The sequence below is a fragment of the Ascidia mentula genome, chromosome 5 (genome assembly GCF_947561715.1).
Source record: "Ascidia mentula chromosome 5, kaAscMent1.1, whole genome shotgun sequence".
Taxonomy (NCBI): domain Eukaryota; kingdom Metazoa; phylum Chordata; class Ascidiacea; order Phlebobranchia; family Ascidiidae; genus Ascidia; species Ascidia mentula.
In genome coordinates, this window is record NC_138570.1 from 14,810,442 (window position 1) to 14,832,421 (window position 21,980).

General features: G+C 37.6%; 2 protein-coding genes across 9 annotated transcripts in view; one reads left to right on the top strand and one right to left on the bottom strand.

Annotated features, from left to right (window-relative positions):
* LOC145901344 (dynein axonemal heavy chain 3-like) overlaps positions 1–21,980 on the top strand; it is a 94,979-nt gene that overhangs the window by 14,311 nt on the left and 58,688 nt on the right. For all 8 annotated transcript variants that reach the window (XM_082988979.1, XM_082988983.1, XM_082988981.1 and 5 more), the window contains 8 exons: positions 458–658; positions 886–1,011; positions 1,215–1,387; positions 1,976–2,204; positions 2,473–2,625; positions 3,268–3,409; positions 3,925–4,123; positions 4,593–4,821. In XM_082988979.1, the coding sequence (XP_082845105.1) occupies positions 458–658; positions 886–1,011; positions 1,215–1,387; positions 1,976–2,204; positions 2,473–2,625; positions 3,268–3,409; positions 3,925–4,123; positions 4,593–4,821 (1,452 nt within the window). The remainder of the gene's footprint in view (positions 1–457; positions 659–885; positions 1,012–1,214; positions 1,388–1,975; positions 2,205–2,472; positions 2,626–3,267; positions 3,410–3,924; positions 4,124–4,592; positions 4,822–21,980) is intronic.
* On the bottom strand, positions 8,365–11,501 carry LOC145901364 (uncharacterized). Its single transcript, XM_082989015.1, has 18 exons — positions 11,398–11,501; positions 11,133–11,339; positions 10,972–11,070; positions 10,763–10,915; positions 10,605–10,703; positions 10,311–10,545; positions 10,185–10,255; positions 10,069–10,111; positions 9,951–10,015; positions 9,822–9,885; positions 9,702–9,757; positions 9,580–9,622; positions 9,322–9,362; positions 9,192–9,251; positions 8,993–9,086; positions 8,831–8,883; positions 8,623–8,744; positions 8,365–8,546 (listed from the first exon to the last, which is right to left on the bottom strand). Exons 2-18 carry the CDS (start codon positions 11,221–11,223, stop codon positions 8,415–8,417), a joined length of 1,521 nt encoding a protein of 506 aa, XP_082845141.1. The 5' UTR covers positions 11,224–11,339; positions 11,398–11,501; the 3' UTR covers positions 8,365–8,414.

The following is a 21,980-nucleotide window of genomic DNA, read 5'->3' on the forward strand; positions in this document are numbered from 1 at the left end:
CGCAAGCCGAAGATTGCCCGTCTTTGCGGTTATTTTTCTCGAACCAGACACATCACGTATCTGTCAATTATAACATTTGCATTCGATTACAGCACTTGCGATAAGATAATACATTCCTTTTTTAAAGGATCTGTATTTTCCTCTTCAAAGGATTTGTATTGCTTTAAATTTGCAAAAAACTTTGTCGCACAACGTATTTACCATTCTCGTTAAAAAGTACGTGTACATTTTATTGAATTTTCGCCTAATTAGATTTGCGGTCTTAACGATATGTCTCGTATCGATGCAATCGTCAACAGGTTCTTCCCTGTACCACGTACCTCCTCTAGTCGATCCTCGGGCACTGGTGCCAGCTTGCGATCGGTTCCCATATGCACCGCTCCGTGTACCTTTAAGCATTGCGGTATATAATACAGTTTTCAAACAAATCCGTTTATGCCTTTTCTTCATCGCACAGGCGCTAGTAAAGATGAAAACCGATTGGGAAAGCGTCGATTTCGCACTTGTACCGTATCGCGATACCGAGTTGAAAATTCTTTCGGCGGTCGACGATATTCAGATGTTGTTGGACGATCACGTTGTGAAGACCCACACCATGAAAGGTTCTCCCTTCATTCAACCGTTTGTCGGCGAGATTGATGAATGGGAAAACAAACTGGTTAGTGATGTTTTTATCAGAAGCCCTAACACAGCTTTGTTAGATTGATAATGGAACCCCCTAAAATTTATTTATATAATGCTACCGATAAAAGATAAACAACTTCAAATGCATTTTAACATTCCAATCGGCAGTTTGAAATTCAAATAGTGAAAATATCTTTAGTTAATAATATTGCATGTACTTGGAAAAATTATGGAGTAGTAACTCGTTTTTTTGTTTTTTAGCAACGCGCCAGAGATATAATCGACAGTTGGTTGGTGGTTCAGGCGGCGTGGATGTATTTGGAACCGATATTCGGATCCGAAGATATTCGAAATCAAATCCCTGTTGAAGGAAAAATGTTTACCCAGGTTACTGAGCTTTTACGCATTTCCTCGTGTTTAAGTTTTAAAATTAAGTTGCTGTGCGATCTGAAAATGACCATAAGTTTGCAGCACCTTTTTGTTGACAGTATCGTGTGATAAAAAAATTGGATTAATAATATAAAAAACTATGACCGATGTTAATACTACCATGTACTTGTGCGTTTATATTAACTTGTCTGTTGTGTTAGGTGGATTCGCATTACAAGGCTATCATGAAGCGGGCAGCCGAAGACACGAAAGCAATGGTGGTTTTGTCACAACCGGGGATGCTCGAGAAATTACAACAGTCTCAAGCTCTTCTCGAAAATATACAGAAAGGTCTTAACGACTATCTCGAGAAGAAGCGAGTTTACTTTCCAAGGTAACGTGTCCCGTAATTCCTTTGCCTTACGCCAAAAGACACAAACCTACACCCAACTTCAGCGATTTTGCCACCATTTTGATTGTCCACCAAATTAACTACAAAAATATGCTACAAATACACGTCAAAAATATCACCTATCTTCAGGGTTTCCATTGACCTCTTCCACAAAATAAGCGTGCTGTTTTTAGACGAAGTTTGATAATATTAGTCATTTTACCACATTTTTGGGGCTATTGTTAAATACAAACGTTTCTGCAAGAAACATGCTATTTTCGACGTGAGTGATTAGTTTTCTCTTCTAATCGTGCTTTTTTTCATCAAATGCGGATTTTTAGTTTGAAGAAAGAGTGTAATGGATATTTTTAGAAGGGCCAGTGTCGCCAAACACACAACTTATCGCTGTACGCCTCTATAAAAGTCATCATCCTGATGTAATTAATAACACACCCTTAAAGTAAGCAACAATCTTAGATAAAGGCATGGCTGGACAACGGCCTATATCAGCCAAACGCGCTTAAATCACCGAAAATGTATTATCACAAAAAAATGCAGCGATATAGCATGTGTTTTTTTATTTTGTTTCAGATTCTTTTTCCTTTCGAACGACGAACTTCTGGAAATACTTTCCGAGACCAAAGATCCCTTGCGTGTTCAACCGCATCTCAAGAAGTGTTTTGAAGGCATTGCTCGGCTGGTCTTCACCGAGGACAAGCAGATTATTGCCATGCAATCGGCCGAAGACGAAATTGTCGATCTGACAGACGTCATAAAGCCAGCCGATGCCCGCGGCTTAGTGGAGAAATGGCTATACGAGGTGAATATCAAGACTTCTATCATCATTTCAACAATTTTGAAATCAGTTAACGTATCCAAGAAGTAAATAAAATCATTCCTTTGAATTTGCCGTTTGACGGAAAATGGCTTTTTCATTCCTGTGTGAGTTCAATGCTCTCACGCAGTTATGATGTCATACACCGTTACCGGCGCTCTCATCGTCTTTCTGATATATCTTATTCGAAATACTAAAAACAACATTTCATCAATTTGTCGTTTGTACGTTGACATTTCTGTATCTTTTATAGGTTGAACAAGACATGAAGATCAGCATACGGGAAGCCATGCAACACGCTGTAGAATCGTACCCACAAATTCCCTTTAAACACTGGTGTCTTAGTTGGCCGGGTCAGGTGGTATTGGCTACGAGCAGCATTTACTGGACGGCTGAAGTAACACAGGTAAGTAGGGCATGCGTGAATGTCACTAGATATTCCTTCGCTTTTGTGGACATGATTATATCATGTGATGTACATAATTAATGAGTAGCTTAAACCAATTCAGTATGGAAATGTCATGATAGAAGCAGTGAAGTCAGGACTGGGTAGATTTTTAGATAGAAACGCGTACCGTGGTCAGGCGTCAGCTAAACCTAAATAGTTTTCCATGCAGTCATAAAAGAAACGTTTTTCGCATATCCGCCAATTCATCCATTTAGGTCTACGTTTGGCTGTATGTGCAGTGCTGTTTACAGAATGATAGATTTGGTCAACGCTTTGTGGAGGTTGATTAGTTAGCACGCAGAAAGCAAACATTTTTGATATTGTACTTTAGATTTCAAGGAAAAAGCGAATTTGGGTGTCCGAGCTCTTTATGGCTTTCTTTTCCTGTGTGAGTCAACATTCCCACAGTTAAAAAAGCCATTACTTGCTCAACCCGCTGTCAACGCTGCAGAAAAAAAATGCATTTTCGACATACATGGCGGTATGTGTATCAAGCATACAAAAGTTAATGCAGTCAGGCAACTCCAAAAGCTGTGCGCTTTTTTGTGCTCAATGCTGGATTTCACAAAAAAACTTCATGGTTTATATTTTACTGCGTAGGCGATACCAGAAGAGGGTGGTCTTCGAAACTACCTTGATGTCTGTCACCGCCATATTGATGACATTATTCAATTGGTTCGGGGCAAGCTGAGCAAGATGAACCGTGTTACCCTTGGTGCTCTTGTTACTATTGACGTTCACGGTATATATGTTTAATTAGTTTCTGTTTTTTTTATCTGTTGAAACGTTTATAATAATAATATAACATATAAAACCTTTCAGCGAAAGGTTTAAAACGAATTTAAAGTCAGGGGTGGCGTACGGTCATGGGATTTATATAATGGCGGGAATTTCAGTTCAAAAGTTTCGCACTCATTGTGTTTCAGACAGAGCGACACCAATTGTTTGCCTTTGATTTAAATTTGCAATGTGTCTGTGTGTAAGCAAAGAGTCATAACAATCATTGAGAGGTGAAGACAGTTGTGCACACTGTTTGAACCATTAGGTCTCAAGTCTAGTTTTGTGGGCATATCTGTCTGAAACTTCTTCAATGAAACAAAGCATTTGCCTTTGTTCTCCATAGGGAAAGATAGTGTACTTATTCCACATTCTCAAAATCACAATATCTTTGCAGTACACCAACATATGTATTTCTAGCAACATTTATTGATTTAACATTACTCAAAACTTATGTCAGTACAAATTCATTTGGTACAGCTCGCGACGTTGTCGCACAACTATCTGACGATGATGTCAGTAACGTCCGAGATTTTAACTGGATTGCCCAGATGCGATATTACTGGGAGGAAGATTCGGTTGTGGTTCGCATGATTTCCACTACTGTTCCGTATGATTATGAATATCTTGGAAACACAGGAAGACTAGTCATCACTCCACTAACTGAGAGATGCTACAGGTTTTAATGCTTTTTTGATTTATTACATTATGCCAGATGCTTCATTCTTGGTGTTCTTGCACATTTCATGAATTGAACAACATTCATAGTTTAGACCACTACCTTAGTTGTTTGTGGGAAGGAATAAATAACACATAATATTGTTGATATCTAAAAGTGGCACTTGGTTGTTTTAAATCAATACAGCATACAGCTTAACATTAAAATGTAAGTATAGCACATGCAAAGTTGTTTTCTGTTGTGACTAAGGCAAAAAATAAATGAATTTGTCTATGCAATTATATATACTCATACAGAACAAACATACCAATTAAGTACAGTGTACTGTATACTATATGTAACATATATACTAGTTTTAATCAATTGTCCTGTCTTTAATGAACATGTAAATGGTACAAAAGCCTACAATTTTGCAATTTGTGATATTCATGATGAAATGTATGAAATTACACATTACACTTTTATTAAGGACCCTAATGGGAGCTTTGCAGCTCAATCTTGGTGGGGCTCCAGAAGGACCAGCGGGAACAGGCAAGACCGAAACATGCAAAGACTTGGCAAAGGCTGTTGCCAAACAGTGTGTGGTGTTCAACTGCTCTGATGGCCTTGACTACAAAGCGATGGGGAAGTTCTTCAAGGGTCTAGCACAATCTGGTGCATGGGCATGCTTTGATGAATTCAACAGGATTGATCTTGAGGTATGTGAAAGTTGTGTTTTATTTTGTAAAAAATTGAATATGGTGTTCTGACAATTTCTCTACTATTTCAGGCACAATAGGTGCTACAGAATATTTCCTGTACTTCATTTCAATTACTCTATGTGGAGTTATTTACACGTACAGTACATTTGTGGCAAAGTTTTAGTAAATATATATTTTAGATACATAGGCTGCCATTCATTATTTTGATACAAATGTTGCAGCTATAGGATCCTTGTCTTTGTATTTACATTATATGTGGTGGTGTCTTGGTTTGTTATTATGACATCGTCGGCTATTGCAAAACTGTCAATAGTTTTTGTCCATTTAACTTACTTTTTCAAACTAACCATTTGCGTGCAAAATATTTAGAACGATTTAAAATCCATTTTTTCGTTGTAATCTGTTTAGTCAGCAGTAATTTTTTTATGCAAATAGAGTCTTTGTATACTATACACAACCAACAGTTATACAACAGATTAGAAGGATAATCTTAACTGTACTGGTTTGAAATCTCCTTTAATTTTTTGGCGTACCAGCCACTAGTTTGGTTGTTGCTGCCTGTATTGTCTGATTGTAAAAAGGAATGTCATGCGTATGAATCGTTATGAAGGCGGTAATCGGAAAGAAAAATGGAATTGTTTTTATTCTGCGATAAACCGCACGAATCGTTATGAATTTTCGCACTTGGAACAAGAATTTCGAAAAATGTTTCAACGTGGCATTGTAAACAACAGGATATACCTGGGGATTAACTAATGCGTGTATGTGACATCACATATGTGTGACTTGCAATCTCCCCAGCAGACAAAAGTACGTCGTATAGACGTCAAATTGTAGTCCCGACCAGTGGTCGAAATCTGGTACAGTTTTTGGTAGAAAGTGCAAATTCAAAAGACGTCGAAACCGGACTCTAATCAGACGTGGTTAGCTGGACGTCGTATTTACGTCCAAATATGTTCCTTTTTTATCAGTGGTCGAAATCTGGTGCAGTTTTTGGTAGAAAGTGCAAATTCAAAAGACGTCAAAACCGGACCCTAATCAGACGTGGTTAGCTGGACGTCCTATTAACGTCCAAATATGTTCGTTGCGTCGATATTTGGTTGTAAATTCGCATCTAAAATACGCCTGTTCTTGCCTGACGACGTACATTTTTAGCCTGTATAAGGCGTCAAATAGCCCACGATGTTAAAGCTGAAAACAAGTTTAATAAAAAAAAAGAACGCAAAGAAAGGTTTGGAAGAATTTAGGCAGAGGTGCTTGGGCTGGAGGACGGGCGACCTCCTTTTCTCCCGGGCGCACGCTTCAGGTAATCTCCCACATGGAATAATCAATTTCTTTTAGATCGGGATACAATTCCCTCACTGCTTCTGTAACAAAATATTTAAAAAAGTAATTATCCAGATGTTTAGTAGCAAACAGTTCTTTAGGATAACATAATATCTTTTTCGTAATCATTTGTCCCCCCTGAAGCAACCCCAAGGCAGCAACAGGTAAACAACAAGTACAAACTATATGTATCCTTCAGGAAGGGGACAGATAAATAACAAGACACAAGAAGCACACAAAACTCACCGAGTACAACTTTAAATAATGGAGATTTGGTGAATGCTATTTTTCCATGCCCTCCTTGCATGTTCATGTTTGTCATCAGAGCAGTCGTAAACATCCTAAAAAAGAAGATTACCATGGTGAAAAGTCTACTCCCCACACACACTACTGTTACTTTTCAAGCAACACAATTTCAATAACTTTTTAACCTGTCACAAAAAAAATTTAAATTGTGATTACCTGTTCAAAATTTTATTAACTTTATTCCAGTGCACTTAGTTAAGGAGTCACTCTTGTAGTAGAAATCAATATCCATATCCATATCTGAACTAGCTTGACTGCCATCATCATGTGTATTTTCCTGTAATTCCACAGCGCGAACACGTTCATAACACGTATCTTTTTCTGGCAAACAGTCACTATCACTTGACGATGGTGCAAACATAGCATCGACAGCTTTATTTAATCTTCTATATCGCCTCCAATACGCCATGTTTAAGTGTACAGAAAGCGCAGGAAACTTTAACTGCAAGAATAACAGTAACAAGAAACGTCGATTCAAACTCACATGCGTCTTGCCAAGTTTCTGTCTCTCGTCTCTCCCTTTTCCGCATTCCATGCGATTTGCGCGGGAAATATTTTACGTCAACGATTTTGTGCGCGGGTGGAAGAAGTCGGCGGCACGCCAAAAATAAATTCAAACTTGAGACAAGTCGGTGGGAAATGGCGAATACCACATCACGCATCTAACGATTTTCATCATGACTGCGTCGATAACAAAGTGGGTAACAGCGGTAACAAGGGCCGGCGACTGCGTTTTGATAAATTTATTAAATTCGCAAAAATAAACATTGTGCGCCACTAGCCTTTTTAAACATGCTGTAAGTGAGAAAATGTTGTTTGAAAAATCAATACATGACTTAATGTTGAAACTGGAAATGAACAAAATTAATGTCGATAATCAATTAAGGTTTCTACGTCTTTGGACGTCGATAGCTAGTTTTAACTTGGCCGACGGAAAATGTACCAAAAATGGACTGTTTCGCGACGTACAGAGATGAACAATTATGTATACGTCGATAAATAGTTCTTAAATGACTGACTAAAAAATATACCAAATTAAGACTGTTTTTGGACGTACTGTAAGTGACTAAATGCGAACGTCGATATTCGACGAGTAAATCTACGTCGTTGGACGTCGAAATTATGAAACTTTCTGACCGACGGAAAATTGTTGCTATTTAGACCGCCATACGACGTACAATAATGCCCAAAAATTGGACATGTCACTTTGGTCAGTATTTCTACCAAATATGTATGTCTAAAAGACGTAAAAACATGGACTTTAAATTTTGGTCTGAGATGTACTAATATTGGACGTCTGAATGAAGTAGATATTTTGGAAAGGCGGGGACCGAAAATCAAAATTGGTCGAATCGACGTCGTGACCGCATTTCGACTTCGATTCGACGTCGGTATGACGTCGTGTGTCTGCTGGGTCCGCACCAAGCCGGAAAAGCAATCCATTCATGTAATTGCTTCACAAAAGAAATGCGTCATGTTGATATCATGCAAGCTTGTTTACAGACACAAACTTGTTTAATCTGATCCATATCATATAATACCACTTCACTTCACACTAACTTTGTCTGTTCTCACGCTTTTTTCCCATAACATAATTTGACTCAAGGATGACTGGAAAGTTTACAAAGTTTACAAGAAATATGTTTCATATTAGTATTTTTAATACATTTTATTTTTGTTGTTTAAAAACATGTTCCAATCGTAACACAATAGCGTTACAAGTTATCACACAAACCGCAGCTACAATACATATTTATACATACAAAGTACAAATGTAACAATATCATCAAGCAAAAACTCCAATATACAACCTAAGTTACATTCGATCGCAATATATTTTTTTGATCACACGCGGGCTTTGAACCCTGATCACGAATTCCGAACAGGTTTTCTTCTATTTATATGGGTCGGGGGCTCGACCGATTATGTTCGATCACAATGCAAAAACGTATACAAGTCTAAACCCTTGCTGCTCTACTTCGCGGTGGAGCTTTGGGGGGTGCAGCGATCATTTGACCTGGCGAGTTGGGTGATGCCGTCAACACTGGTGGATCAAAGTCGGGAGGTGGTGGCAATTGAAGTGTAGCTTCCTAAAAGTAAGGTTTGCAGATTGAGAAGGTTGTTAAGGACACAATAACAACCGTGCTTTCATTGCAATTTGTTTACCGAAGTTATTTGCATGTTGTCTTGTTTGGGTTTTCGGGAAGCTCTTCTGCTTTTTCTGCTCTTTCTGATAGTTTTGCGTCCAGGAACTATCTCGTTTACTTCGTCGTCGTCCGACCATGATTCTACAAGAAAATAAAAAGAGACAAACACAGATAATAGGACGCAGACATTCTCAAACTCTATGAAGGTTTCGCACAGACAAACTCACCATTCCAGTCTTCGTCGTCGGTTTCGCTTGCTGAGTGAACTTCTACTTCGTCCCTGTAAAAAAAAGTGTTTTTTAAAACCGGGCCAAATACTGAAAATGCGAATCGGTCTAATGAATAACAGACTACAGTTACATGGTAGCTCCATAGTTTATCCATCATACCTAAATTTGATGCTCTTGTTGGAATGTTTAATGCTGCTCATCGGCAGATATGACGTAATCTGGGAATCCTCTGGCAATTGTAATTGTTTTCCTCCTGTGGAATGAGCGAACATTTTGTTACTACATTCAGTAGACTATGCCATACTTTATGTATGTTTTGATTACACAGAGGGTAGACCAGAAGATGTCAAGGTATTACCTTTTTTGGAGTTGTGAATGTTTTCGATAATTGCGTAACTAAGGCGAGTCAAGTCTTCTTCTGCAAAGGAAAATACGTTATTCACTAGCGCTGAGTGTAATAATAAAATAAGCAGTGTGGTTTTCTGTACCTGAAGGGGCCAAATTAAGCGAGCCACTGCCTCTTGGAGTCCTGCAATATATTGCGCAATACAGATTAGTACGTATTTCGAATGCATTGTGTACACAGAGCGTGCGAGAGATGCGCCAGGACTAATTGCATTAGTCAACCGGATACTCGTAGGAAAGGCGATGAGGTAATATTGCCTCGGCCGACAGATGCGTAAATAAAACCTTGTGTGCGTCACATACACATATGTACGTATATGACTAGGATATCACTATTATACCCATTGCCCTTGTTGTCCAGAAGACTCTCTTTCCTTGGTTGATCTGAATAAAATTACATGTCTGATAAACTTCTGCCTATTATAGCGTTGTCAAATGTGTTGGAGTTACCAAAAAATCATACCTGATATGCTGTCATATGTGGCTGATGCGCGCTTAATTTGTTCGTACCCTTCATCTCTAAAGAACAAAACATACGGCGTTAAGTGTCTTGACAATAACTTCCTTCAGCAAATAAACTTACGGATTTTCGATCATATTTTTTGAAACTGAGTTGCTCGTTTCAGCGTTGCTTTGATTTTGCAATTCTAAATGAAGAAAAGTTTTGTAGGCCTTTTTTGATTAGATTAACCAAAGAATGCGACAATGTTACCTGTTTCAACCTTGAGTGATGCTTTCTTGCTTATCGACGCCTTTTTCACCGTCAGGTGGTTGCTTCTGAAATTTCACTTTTTAGAATATGCGCAAACTGATTTTTGTGTAAAACTTACCCTTTTCTCATTCTATTTCCCTTTTTTTCATTGATAGAATTGTCTACGAAAACGAACAATATAAACAAAATCAACATGTTGCATACACCACACAAACAATTAAGTAAAGTTAATACCAGATAGTTTAGTCGATGAGCGCTTTGCCTTCGATTTAGCTGGACTTTTCTGAACTGTTGCATACATCGGCCTACGAAGCAATGTTATGTTACGAATTGGAAGACGAAAACTCTGATGTTGCTTACGGGTTGTCCGGTTGGTTTTCATAAACTTGTGTTTCTTGGTAGACATTGTCGGGTAGATCCAGTTCCTTGTAAACTCCAGAAGATACTGTCGTAGTTTTTTTTGTAGATTTTCTGCAGCAAATTACAAGCAACACAATGATGATTATTAGTAGTACTGCTCCTCCAGCTCCAATTCCAATGTACATGTATAACTTTGGATCAACGACAGGAATGGGTTTTGCGGTGGTGTTGGTTTCTAAAATATGAATAAAATATATTTGAAGTTCTTATAAAAAGTTTATCTGTGTAAATTACTTGGTATTGTTGTGGGTTCCATTTTTGTAATGTTGCTTGTGGTTTGATCAATGGGGTTCGTTGTTGGTATGTTTTCTGTTGTTGAACGTGCTTGGCTACCTGATAAATTACATCCAATTCATTATGTAGCAAAACTTGCCTTTGTCAAAAAAACTCACTTTGTATTGCTACTTGTTGTGTTGCTTTTGTTGATGTAGATGATATTTTTGGGTTCTTTGTTGTGGTTGTGACTGTTGATGCCGTAGTGGTTGTAGCTGGCGAGGTTTTTGTAGTTGTAGCTGGTGTGGTGGTTGTGGGAGTTGTTTGTGTGGCTATTCGATTGTAAGATTTGTGATGTATGTACGGTTGTAACTTAAACGAAACTTACTTGCTGCTGCAGTCGCTGTTACAGTTGTTGTGGTTACTTTTGCAGTTGTACAGGTTTGTGTGTTACATGGTTCCGTTTTAGTCCGCGAACTTTTGTTTTCTGCTTGTAAGTTATAACTGTTTTATCAATCTTGAATCAGTTAAACAACACCAATAACTTACCACCACATAATAGACTTGGGGATCCATTGTAAGTACACGAACTACTTAATGTACGAGATCCCGTTCCACATGTTTGTGTGCATGACGTCATTTCTGTCCAACTACTCCATGACGGACAAACTTCCGTATTACACGAAGTTGTTGTTCGAACTTTTATTGCATCAATGTTTCCATTTGTACCGATGCAATTGTACGAGGGCACATTGCCTTCATGTCGGATATTAAAAGTTAATAGGAATTTTTCTGTAGTGATAAGTTATCCTACCTGTGACATAACACTTCTCATGTATCGTAGTTACGCCTCCTCCGCATTGCTCTGAACAACTCGTTGACAAAATTGCCCATGACCCGGAACACGATGCTTGGTTGTAACATCTGTACTTAGTAGTTATATTGCATCCTGCTTGATTTGAACACTCGTATGTATCGCCTCTATTTGCGTCATAACAATCTCCAGAACAGGTTTGTGTCTATGCGTAGTATACAGTACTCGTTGTGGTTTTTGCATCTCGCAGTCAAATATTGTAGTTTTGCTCACCAATATCAAAGTAGCTGCCGTACATGTCGAACTACTACAGCTTCCCTGGACATTTTGTTCGTATGCATCAGACGGATCCCATGTTTCGCACAATAAACCGCTTGTGTTTACCTCATTCAAAACACACTGTTTTTCTCTCTTTTGAAAACATCCTTCTACATTGCTGCAGTTTTGCCACTCACTCCAAGTTTGTCCCTTAACTGATACCAAAATACTAATTGCAAAAATTGCATATATTGTCCTTCTTTCCATGGCTAGAGGTAGAAATGATGACACACACACACGAGAATGTTAGTGCACACGTTTGTCACGTGATGTGTAGCCTTTTTCTCTTTATTTGAGAAACTACTGATATGTCAGATTTGAATACACGTCAATTCATATTTGCGTTGGAGTTTCCATTAAGTATGTAATGGCGCCCAAGATTTTCAACATTTTCTTCTAACTAAGTGAAAGCAATTGGCAGCATAGTTTTGAGAATCACTCATTAGTTTTCTTCAATGTGAATCCGACCGTTTGTAAGAATCTGACTGCAAATAACCGATTGTTTGCATCAGTGTTAAAAATATAATGTACGATTATTTGCAGCAAATTTAGAACAGCATCGCAATGAATATATTTATTTCATCTGGTCCAATTCCAACAATGCACATCATCTAACTTACAACTGCTGTGAATATCCAGTACCGGCACCTTACGCGTTATAAGTTTCTAAAAGAGGAAAACATTATATTTAGTATGTGATTGGAAATCTTTTTTTTGTGAATTGCTTCATGTTGTTGTTGGTTCCAAGTTTGATATGTTTGCTGTGGTTTAATCCATTGAATATAGTCTAAAGTTTTTTTTTTTTGGTTTAATGTGTTTTTCTATCCGAGGTATCCTGAACACGACAAACACAAGTAACGGCAACTCCAACATTATGTTCCTTGGGCCTGGTTATATGGCCGTAATTTTTAATACGATACAGCTGTACTGTTATTTTTTGTGTAATTGCACATATTTAGCAACGCAACAACGTATGGTTCAAAGTAAGACATGAATGTGCTGCTATCTACGCGTTAATATCCTTGTTAAAATCAGTTTCATTCTGTTGTTTGAAACAGCGTTAATATGACAGGCAACATTGTAATAATGCCGTCAAAATTGGAAATAGTACAACTCTTTGTCTTTAAAAATTCGTTTTAGCGTCCCAATCCTTATCCGGACTGCTAATACTAATTCATCTAAATCAGGGCGGTTGACCAGTCTATGGCGCGTAGCACTATAGCAAGTGGCGCATAATGCCCAATAAATGTTTTAAAGAAAAAGCAAATGTGCGCTTTAAACTAATAATAAATTATTCCTCAAAATCATATACAACTTAAATTTAGGAAACATATAGCGTATACTGTAATTAGCTCTAATGTAAAATATAGCAATAAAGGCTTTCTATATATTTTTAGAAAATAAACACCCAAATATAATTCAGCTTGTTGTCATTATTCTTGTTGTACCTTCAGTTTTATGCAAAGTTGTTATGACCGTGTCACACGCATTTCAGATCGTCGACCAACCCTGAATTAAGTGCATTGGGTCGGCGACTTTCCTATAGTTAATAATAATGGGATTTGTATGCGTTCACGGATCATTGACTTTTTTTTGCTATAGATTTTATAATCGATTTAATATTTGAATGTGATACTCTAAAACGCATTAAAGGTTTAAGCAGTGTTTCCAATCTTAACTTACGGTCCCTCTCCGGAATTTATAAATATCTAGCGGCACCCAATGGCGGCAAACCAATAAGCGACTGCCACTAATTCAGCGATTAGCCTTGTTGTCTAATTCTTGATGGGGATTATTATCGTTATAAAACACTTGTGCGCTTGATATAAGGACAAATTACCGGCAAACCATTTACCAAAGTTGAATTGCAGACAAAAATTACCAGAGTGAATATAAAGAACGTCCCGGTTGGGAAGCACAGGTTTACAGAACATGTGAACGTAATGATTGTATTTGGAACGAAACTTCCAAACCAGCAGTATTCGGGCACACCCAACAATGTCGCGAAGACATAAAAACGTATACCCAGTGGAATTATGAATTAGGGCTTCATTCAATTTCCAAATGTTTCATTGTTGTTTTAAGGTGAATGCATCAATTAACTTATATGAACCCTTGGGATAAATTGAAGTTGGCATCAAATAATATTGAGTAAAACCCGACTTAAAACAAATCGTCCCATGCTTATGAAGGATCACAACGTAACCTTGAAAAGGTGCATTTTGTTTTCCGATGTGTATTAACTCTGTTATCACTGTTGAAGTGCCTCTACTTTAACGTAACATTTAGTTAGTAATAGTTTAATCGTTGCCAGTATGGTTGTATGTGACGTTTATGTTGTCTATAACTTCATGACTAACAGGTTTAATCAGAAACCGATCATTAAACCATTGGATTACGTGGAACTGATGATAAATTCAGTTGCTTGTCCGAATAAACGCATTCCATCGTATTCCGGTACACAATAAATATAGGTGTACTTTAATTTTTGCATGCATTGGACGTTACTACAATAACATTTTTTTGGACGGGATTTCCTTTTTTGCTGAATTTTACAAAAGCCTTTTTTATTGTGTTGCGATTTAGTATCTGCGCATATTTTTTTATATATTATACATATGGATGTTAGAAACATATTAAGTCCGTTAAACTATAACATAGACTTTACAACGAAGCAATTCGCACTATGTGATAATGGTTTTGTTTCATGGATCCTTTGTCACTTTTTATTTAAATGCTGCAGAGAGACAACTTCGTATCTTCCACCTCCATTACCGATACCTCCACCTGTGGGTAAAAATATATGGTTGACTCTTATGTTATTGTGACCAAATATTAGGAAATACCGCAAAGTATATTTTACAAAAACATGGTTCTTTTGGAGTACTTTTAACGCATTTATATGCTTTCACAGTCACTGTTTTTTTTTATCGTACAAAACATTAGTTGGGTAATTACGAAAATTCAGTACCATCGGAACCTAAAATTATGCTGCAATACTTGTTAATATTCGGCTCAAAAAGTTTTTCTCTGTTGGCCTTTCCATGATTGTAAAGTCATATTAGCACCTCCTGTATACTTGATGTTGTACCAGGGGAAAAATGTTAACTTACTTATGTTAATTACCGTAATTTGGTTCGGTAACTTACCAGAATATTGATTGATATCCATATACTCAGCTTCAACATTAAATCTGCTAAAAGTGCTTGTTAGTACTGAAATACAATTTATGTCTGCGAGGTATTAAAAGAACGACACGTTATTGATAAAACTTACTTATGTGAATTAGGTATTATGTATCCCTCCGCATCCTGTATTTCGGCATTGTTGTAATTTATAACACCAGTATTGGTGACATGACTTTTTGTTGCATCACTGAAATATAAATTATGTATTAGCGCACATACTTCGAGCTTTACAATGCAAGCATATCATTTACCGATTGACTTGTCCCTTCCTTGCGATAGATTTGTTTACTTCAGATCTTGTTTTATGCAGTATGCAGCAAGTCCAAATCAGTGCAACAAGCAGTATCACCAGAACGCCGCTCAGGCCAGCATACACTATATAGTAAATCATCGTGAAATTTTGTACATGTAAATTACTTGGTTTTGTTGTGGGTTCCAGTTTTGTTATGTTGCTTGTGGTTTGATCAATTGGGTTCGTTGTTGGAATGTTTTCTGTTGTTAAACGTGCTTGGCTACCTGATAAATTACAAGCTAGCGGGGTTGTTGTGGTTGAAGCTGGTTCGGCTGTGGTTGTTGTAGGTATTTGTGTGCCTATTCAATTGTAAGATTTGTGATATATGTACGGTTGTAATATCACGAAACTTACTTGCTGTTGTAGTTGTTGTGGTTACTTTTGCAGTTGTACAGGTTTGTGTGTTACATGGTTCCGTTTGATACCGCGTACTTTGATTTTCTGCTTGTAAGTTATAACTGTTTTATCAATCTTGAATCAGTTAAACAACACCAATAACTTACCACCACATAATAGACTTGGGGATGCAATGTAAGTACACCAACTACCTAATGTACGAGATCCCGTTCCACATGTTTGTGTGCATGACGTCATTACTGTCCAACTACTCCATGACGGACAAACTTCCGTATTACACGAAGTTGTTGTTGTTCGAACCTTTATTGCATCAATGTTTCCATTTGTACCGTTGCAATTGTACGAGGGCACATTGCCTTCATGTCGGATATTCAAAGTCAATAGGAATTTTTCTATAGTGATAAGTTATCCTACCTGTGACATAACATTTCTCAAATATCGTGGTTACGCCTCCTCCGCATTGTTTCGAACAGGTTGACCAAGTTGCCCATGACCCGGAACACGATGCTTGGTTGTAACATCTGTACTTAGTAGTTACATTGCATCCTGCTTGATTTGAACACTCGTATCTATCGCCTCTATTTGCGTCATAACAATCTCCAGAACAGGTTTGTGTCTATACGTAGTATACAGTACTGGTCATAATTTTTGCATCTCGCAGTCAAATATTGTAGTTTTGCTCACCGATATCAAAGTATTAGCCGTACATGTCGAACTACTACAGCTTCCCTGGAGAATTTGTTCGTATGCATCAGACGGATCCCATGTTTGGCACAATAAACCGCTTGTGTTTAAGCCATTCAAAACACACTGTTTTTGTCTCTTTTGATAACAAGCTCCGTTGTTACAGCTTTGCCACTCACTCCAAGTTTTTCCCTTAACTGCTACCAAAATACTTGATACGAGGATTGTATATATTACTTCACTACCCATATTAGATGATTTAGTTCGAAAGTCTCCGAGCACATCACAGAATGCCATATATTACGCATGACTGAAACCTTTTTCCCTGGTTGAAGTCACCGCTGTTCTTTCCTACATCAGAGTTGATTCACTGTTATCGTGAATATGATTTCCATTATACGACTTATGAGGTTTATTTGACGTAATTGGACGTTGTCAATTTCAAAAAGTGGCATTGGGCGCATGTCGACGATGTGGAATTGAAGGCATTTTAACCGGAAGACGATGTTGTGTGTATTTTTGACTTTGTAGTCTGTTTGCTTAAACCCACCCATTTTGCACTGGCCTATCGTGTTGATCAATGGTTATCCTGTTGAATACGGTTTGTTTTGTTGTACTTAATTTATGCAACTGTTTGAAACTAATTAATACGAATGTTACTGTATGCTTGGTTAAACTTTAGCACCATTGTCCTACAATTTTTCGTCTAGTAAGAAAAATAGTTGGGAAAGTAATGTCACGTGACATTAGTAGATTAGTAATCTGTATTAATATTTTTGGTTGAATCATAAGTCGTTATCAAACAGTAGTTGCCTCAGATATTACAACGTTGGTGATATCCGATTCATTGGGTTGCCTTTAATTGTTTAATGAATAATCCGCTTACATCACCGCCGTGTGATCAGTTCCTTTGCACAAGACTGGTTTATTGCAATTCAGCAACACAAACTTTCGCAATATTTCATTCGCTTCTTCGTTTGTGAATGGCGCAATACACATATGTAGATGTAAATGCACAATATAGTGTCGTCGATCAATTGGGAAATAAGGTGCAATACACCTTTGGTTGTATGCAGATTGTCACAAACATTAGGAAGTAGTTGCTTGAAAGGGTCAGTTACATCGATTTGATTTTTTCAATACATGTTAGCACATGGTTTTGCATTTAAGCTCTCCACTAATACGAACAACACCCAATAAAGTGCGGTTGTAAATTGTGTGGAAATTGTCGTATTCCTATTTGTGGATGTTTATCGCGTTCACAACAGTTTATGGTGGATTTTTTACCAAGATATTTGCATTTTCCGCAGCTGATAAGTGCTTTTTCACACAAACACGCTTGTTATACTGCTTTCACAATTATTGACATGTTCCTGTAGTTTGCACTAACTGTACAGCTTAGTACGTGCTGTTGCGAAAAGTAACATTTTTTGGGGAAACTTGCAACGTTGTGTAAAAGTCATTGTGTGTATAGGGTTTACTTCTTTCAACAATCCCCTGCCGATGCGAAAGTATAGTGGTCGGTGTAGGAGTTCAAACTCTCTGCAATAGTACAACTTATAAATGGCACAGATTACGTAATATATGCAATACCTCTTCTTTCGTCAAAGTACGGTGTAGAACACAATGAGTTGTCTGAAGTTTCAAGAAATGGTTCTCCTTTCAAAAATTCAATATTTTGGTTTGGTATATATTCGATATTCATTTGCTGTATCAACTAATTTGGCGTACATACCATTACAGTATTGTTTGAGCGGTTTTAAATTGTGAAATCACTAAAAATGTTCTCATGATCGCCTCGACAGAACGAGCTTTAACTTTAAAAGTTTAAAAATTTCACCAACCGTTCAATGGTACGTTATTGGGTGCAGAATATAGTTCTGGAATCTTTGGAACATCTGGTCTTGTCTTGCAGTCACCTTTCAAACATATTTCAAACAAGTGTTTTGGAGTTATAAATACCTTTTCTACAGCTAATATATGACATACAGACATTATACCTTCCGTACTTTGTGATGCGTAAGCCACAACTTTTGGAGAAACGTCGATCTCACAATAAATGTTTTCTCTGCAAAAAAATTCTTTTAAAGATTTCCATTGCAAGTTGCACGATAATAAACTTACTGTTTCGCTTTGCTTGGTGTGGCATGCGCCGGACGAATGACATCTATTGGCGTTGACTGTTTTTGCTGTTGATTTTTTCCTAGTGCGCGTTTTCTTTTTATAAAACAAAATATAGCCCCAGTGATGACCACCAAAATGAACAATGATCCAGCGCCACCAGCTGCAGCATACGACAAGACATTGCCTAAAAAATTATCCATCACACTGCGTTTAAGTTGGATTACATTCTTTAGAATTGACACTGGTTTGCATTTTTCTGAACACAACGGTTGGAAAGGTTTCGTTATGTATCTTGATAGTAGCATTGTAGATTTGACATTTTTCATCAGGTGCTGCTAATTTTGTATTGAACAAAATCTTTACGGCGCGATAGTAGATTTTCGCTATGCAAATTATGGAAGCTGCCCTCTAGGCGCTTTACCCGTACAAGACAAAGTCAATAAATATATGTAGGCTCCAGTCAGTAACTTCAGTTCCCATCACCTGTTTCTTCGACTGTATTGAGTAATTGCACATTCTTTTCCACGGGTCTACATCTGCTTTCCAAGTTTCTCGTCTGACTTTCTGCGCCATTATTTATGTTAAAGTTAAAATGTTAAAATCACGTGATACGAACGTCAGTACCTTTGCAATCAAGATTGAATTCTCCTCTACTGATACAAGTTCTGGTTTCTTCGTAAAATCCGTCACCGCAAGTTTTTGAATTGTTGGATTTTTTCCAATTTGTCCAACATGGCGAGTTACATAAAGTTATTTTGAATGTCGACAGATTGCTTCCTTTGCAGTTGTAGCTTTTGTTTTCACCTAAAAACGCATCACTCGAATTGTGGAATAAACTGACTGAAATGAATCACATTTTCCACAGCCTTTTAACTCATTCTTTGCATTATTTTGATGTCTCTTACCTTCGTAACAGCCTCGTACTTCAACTCGCTTCTTCAACCCGCACCTTTTACTGCATGTTCTCTTAATTCTCCAGGTACCGTCGCACGAGGCTTCGTGATAAGTTCTAAACCATTGCGTCTTCTTGCATTTAGAATTGGCACTGGACACCAGCACAACCTTCCTGTAACTGTCGTAACATTTGCCTCCTGTTGATACCTGAATGATGTTGAAATTTGTTTTTGATACGGATTTGAGTTTCTATTGCAGCAGATGCATGTAATCTCAAGGATTTAATGTCGTGATAGTGCGATATAAATGAAGCCATACTGGAAAGGTGTGGTTGGTACATTATGAGTCTAACAATTCAGTAGGCGGATTGTAATGTTGGTAATATAAAAAAGACAATCAGCGATGTGAGTGCATGGTTGCATCTCTAAAGTTGGTAGTTGCGTTCATTTCATACATACCGAGTCGCAACAAAATTTGTTCATTAGTAGATCTCCTACTTTACCTGTGTTTCGTTCCACATGGCTCCCCGATATCCTCCAATACACTCTTTTGACTGAACTTGTTGATATATTCCTCCTATCCGCGCACAAATCAGACCATTTTGGGGCCTTCTTCCTTTGAAGCATTCACACGTTTGTACGAAAACCCTTTCGTTTCTTATTCTGTTCCACTTTGAACAGTAATCCCGGTTCGGGCGACCTCCTCGACCATCGATAATATTCGTAAAGGAACAAATAAACAACAAGACGAAAAACTTCATTTCCATTACTTCCGCAAGTGTTATTTTTTTCAATCTGCCTTAAAATCACAACTGCTACTTGATAAATGGCCCATGTTCTCTACGATTCATTCTAACACACATAAGCTAATGTGTCAGCGCACGACCAAAATTGGTCTCTCAGACACAAACCGCCATGCAGCAGTTTGCGTCGAGACGAACGTCTGCCTGTCGCTTTTTTATGCATCCTGATACCCTTAAATTTGAATGACCATTCGCCGTCTGAACTGTGGTCGCCTTTTTATGGACGATAGTAAAGCTGTTGTTTGTAGCGCGTCGCGGTGGTTTAAGACAATATAGAATAATTTTGACAAGGTTTTGGTTGTAAATTATTGATTTAGTGAATTTTTGCCCATAGTTATTTTGTCGATAACACTAGTTTCATACCCTTTCTACAGTACTGTACTAACACCATGGACGCATTCCCAACCTTTTACCAATAGTGTTCTGTTCTATTTTCTTTGTTGTTTCGGGCGTTTCTGTGCGTTACGGTTTAAATAGAAAAGTAACAACAAATGTTTTTTTAAGCGAAAAAATTCTTGCAAAAAATTACGTTTTTGTGGAAGAAAAAATTTAATTTTTCATATATTTCATATGCTACCTATTTTTCATATGCTACCTATTACAGCTGTTACATCAGTTGACCAATACAGGTTTTCACCGATAAAAATGTACATGACGAATCAGAGATGTTTGTTTATTGAAGCATGTTCATTAAGCAAGTTCAAATGCGCATAGCAAGCGTGCAAAATCACAAAACAAGCGTAAAATAAATTAGGTTTAAAAAATCAAGTTTGAATTGGTGTTGTTTCACGTTGTTGTGAAGATTGGGGGCATTACATGGACACTCGTTTAAATATTTGGTGTTTCCGCATCTTCACTCATCAGTTCACTGTTCGCAGATAGAACACGTCCGTACCTTCTGCAATGTTTCAACAAATAATTTCGACGTAGTTCGAATTGTTATGTTGGGTGGTGATTTAACTTATAAATACCTATTTTCCACGTCGCCACTTTCTTCACAGCAATTTTCAATCGACGCAAATGAGTAGAATTCGGAATTAGATTTCACTTTTTCTGTGGAATAATGAAGGATCTATGAATGGAAAATAAAATGCGTTTATCACAATAGCCATACCTCTTCTTGCATCCCTTCTTGGTGTGGAATATGGAAGTGTGTCCGCGCTGTCTATGAAAACATCCCCTAAACAATCAATCAAACACAAACTATACTTTAAGGTTACTCACAAAAGTAAAATAGACACTAGCTTTTGACAATAGAATCAGTCTGTCTTTTTATCAGGAATATATATTTCGCCCTGTCGGCATCTTCAGTTACTTAGTTTCAGCAAACACAATAATAAAATGCATAAAATGAAAAGGCGAAATATGTATTCCAAACAACAGCCATTCAGGCTGATCCTGATGTCAAAAGCTGGTGCTTTGTGTGCATATTGCCATTACGGAAGGTATACAATGATCGCTCGGCCAGCATCTGCAGTCTATGTTTTAAATGGGAATCTTGATTGTTGTTTTGTTTGTACTAGTTGACAGCTTTCTTACCAGTCAAAGTTCTTTTTCTTGGCGCATCATACCACGTTTTGTTCCAAACTCTGTCTAAAAGATAAAGATTTGAATTTGCGATGGAAATACTTATCATATATGCAACCTACCATTAAGCTTGTGTTTTTGTGGAGTGGAGTAGTAGCCGTCGTTGTGTGTCTGATTGAACATCCTTCCGCCTAAAATTGCAATGCAATCGGTTGATAAGTAGTTTAATTATTGACGTCACTCAGTTTTGGATCTGTGTCTTCTAACCGTGCAACGGGATGTTGTTTGGCACTGCGTAGTGAACAGGAATCCTTTCGAAACTAGAACTTTTTCTCCAGTCGTGACCTGGTAATAGAGGAAATTGTAGTTTAAGAACACGTGCATTAAATAAACAAAA

Excerpts from the sequence above, each read along its gene's own strand:
- LOC145901364 (XM_082989015.1), bottom strand. The coding sequence starts at position 11,223 with ATGACGTCATGCACACAAACATGTGGAACGGGATCTCGTACATTAAGT. Across the intron at positions 9,886-9,950 it reads ATCACTCAAGGTTGAAACAG|AATTGCAAAATCAAAGCAAC; the intron begins GTAACATTGTCG and ends TTCTTCATTTAG. Across the intron at positions 9,758-9,821 it reads AAAAATATGATCGAAAATCC|AGATGAAGGGTACGAACAAA; the intron begins GTAAGTTTATTT and ends TTTGTTCTTTAG.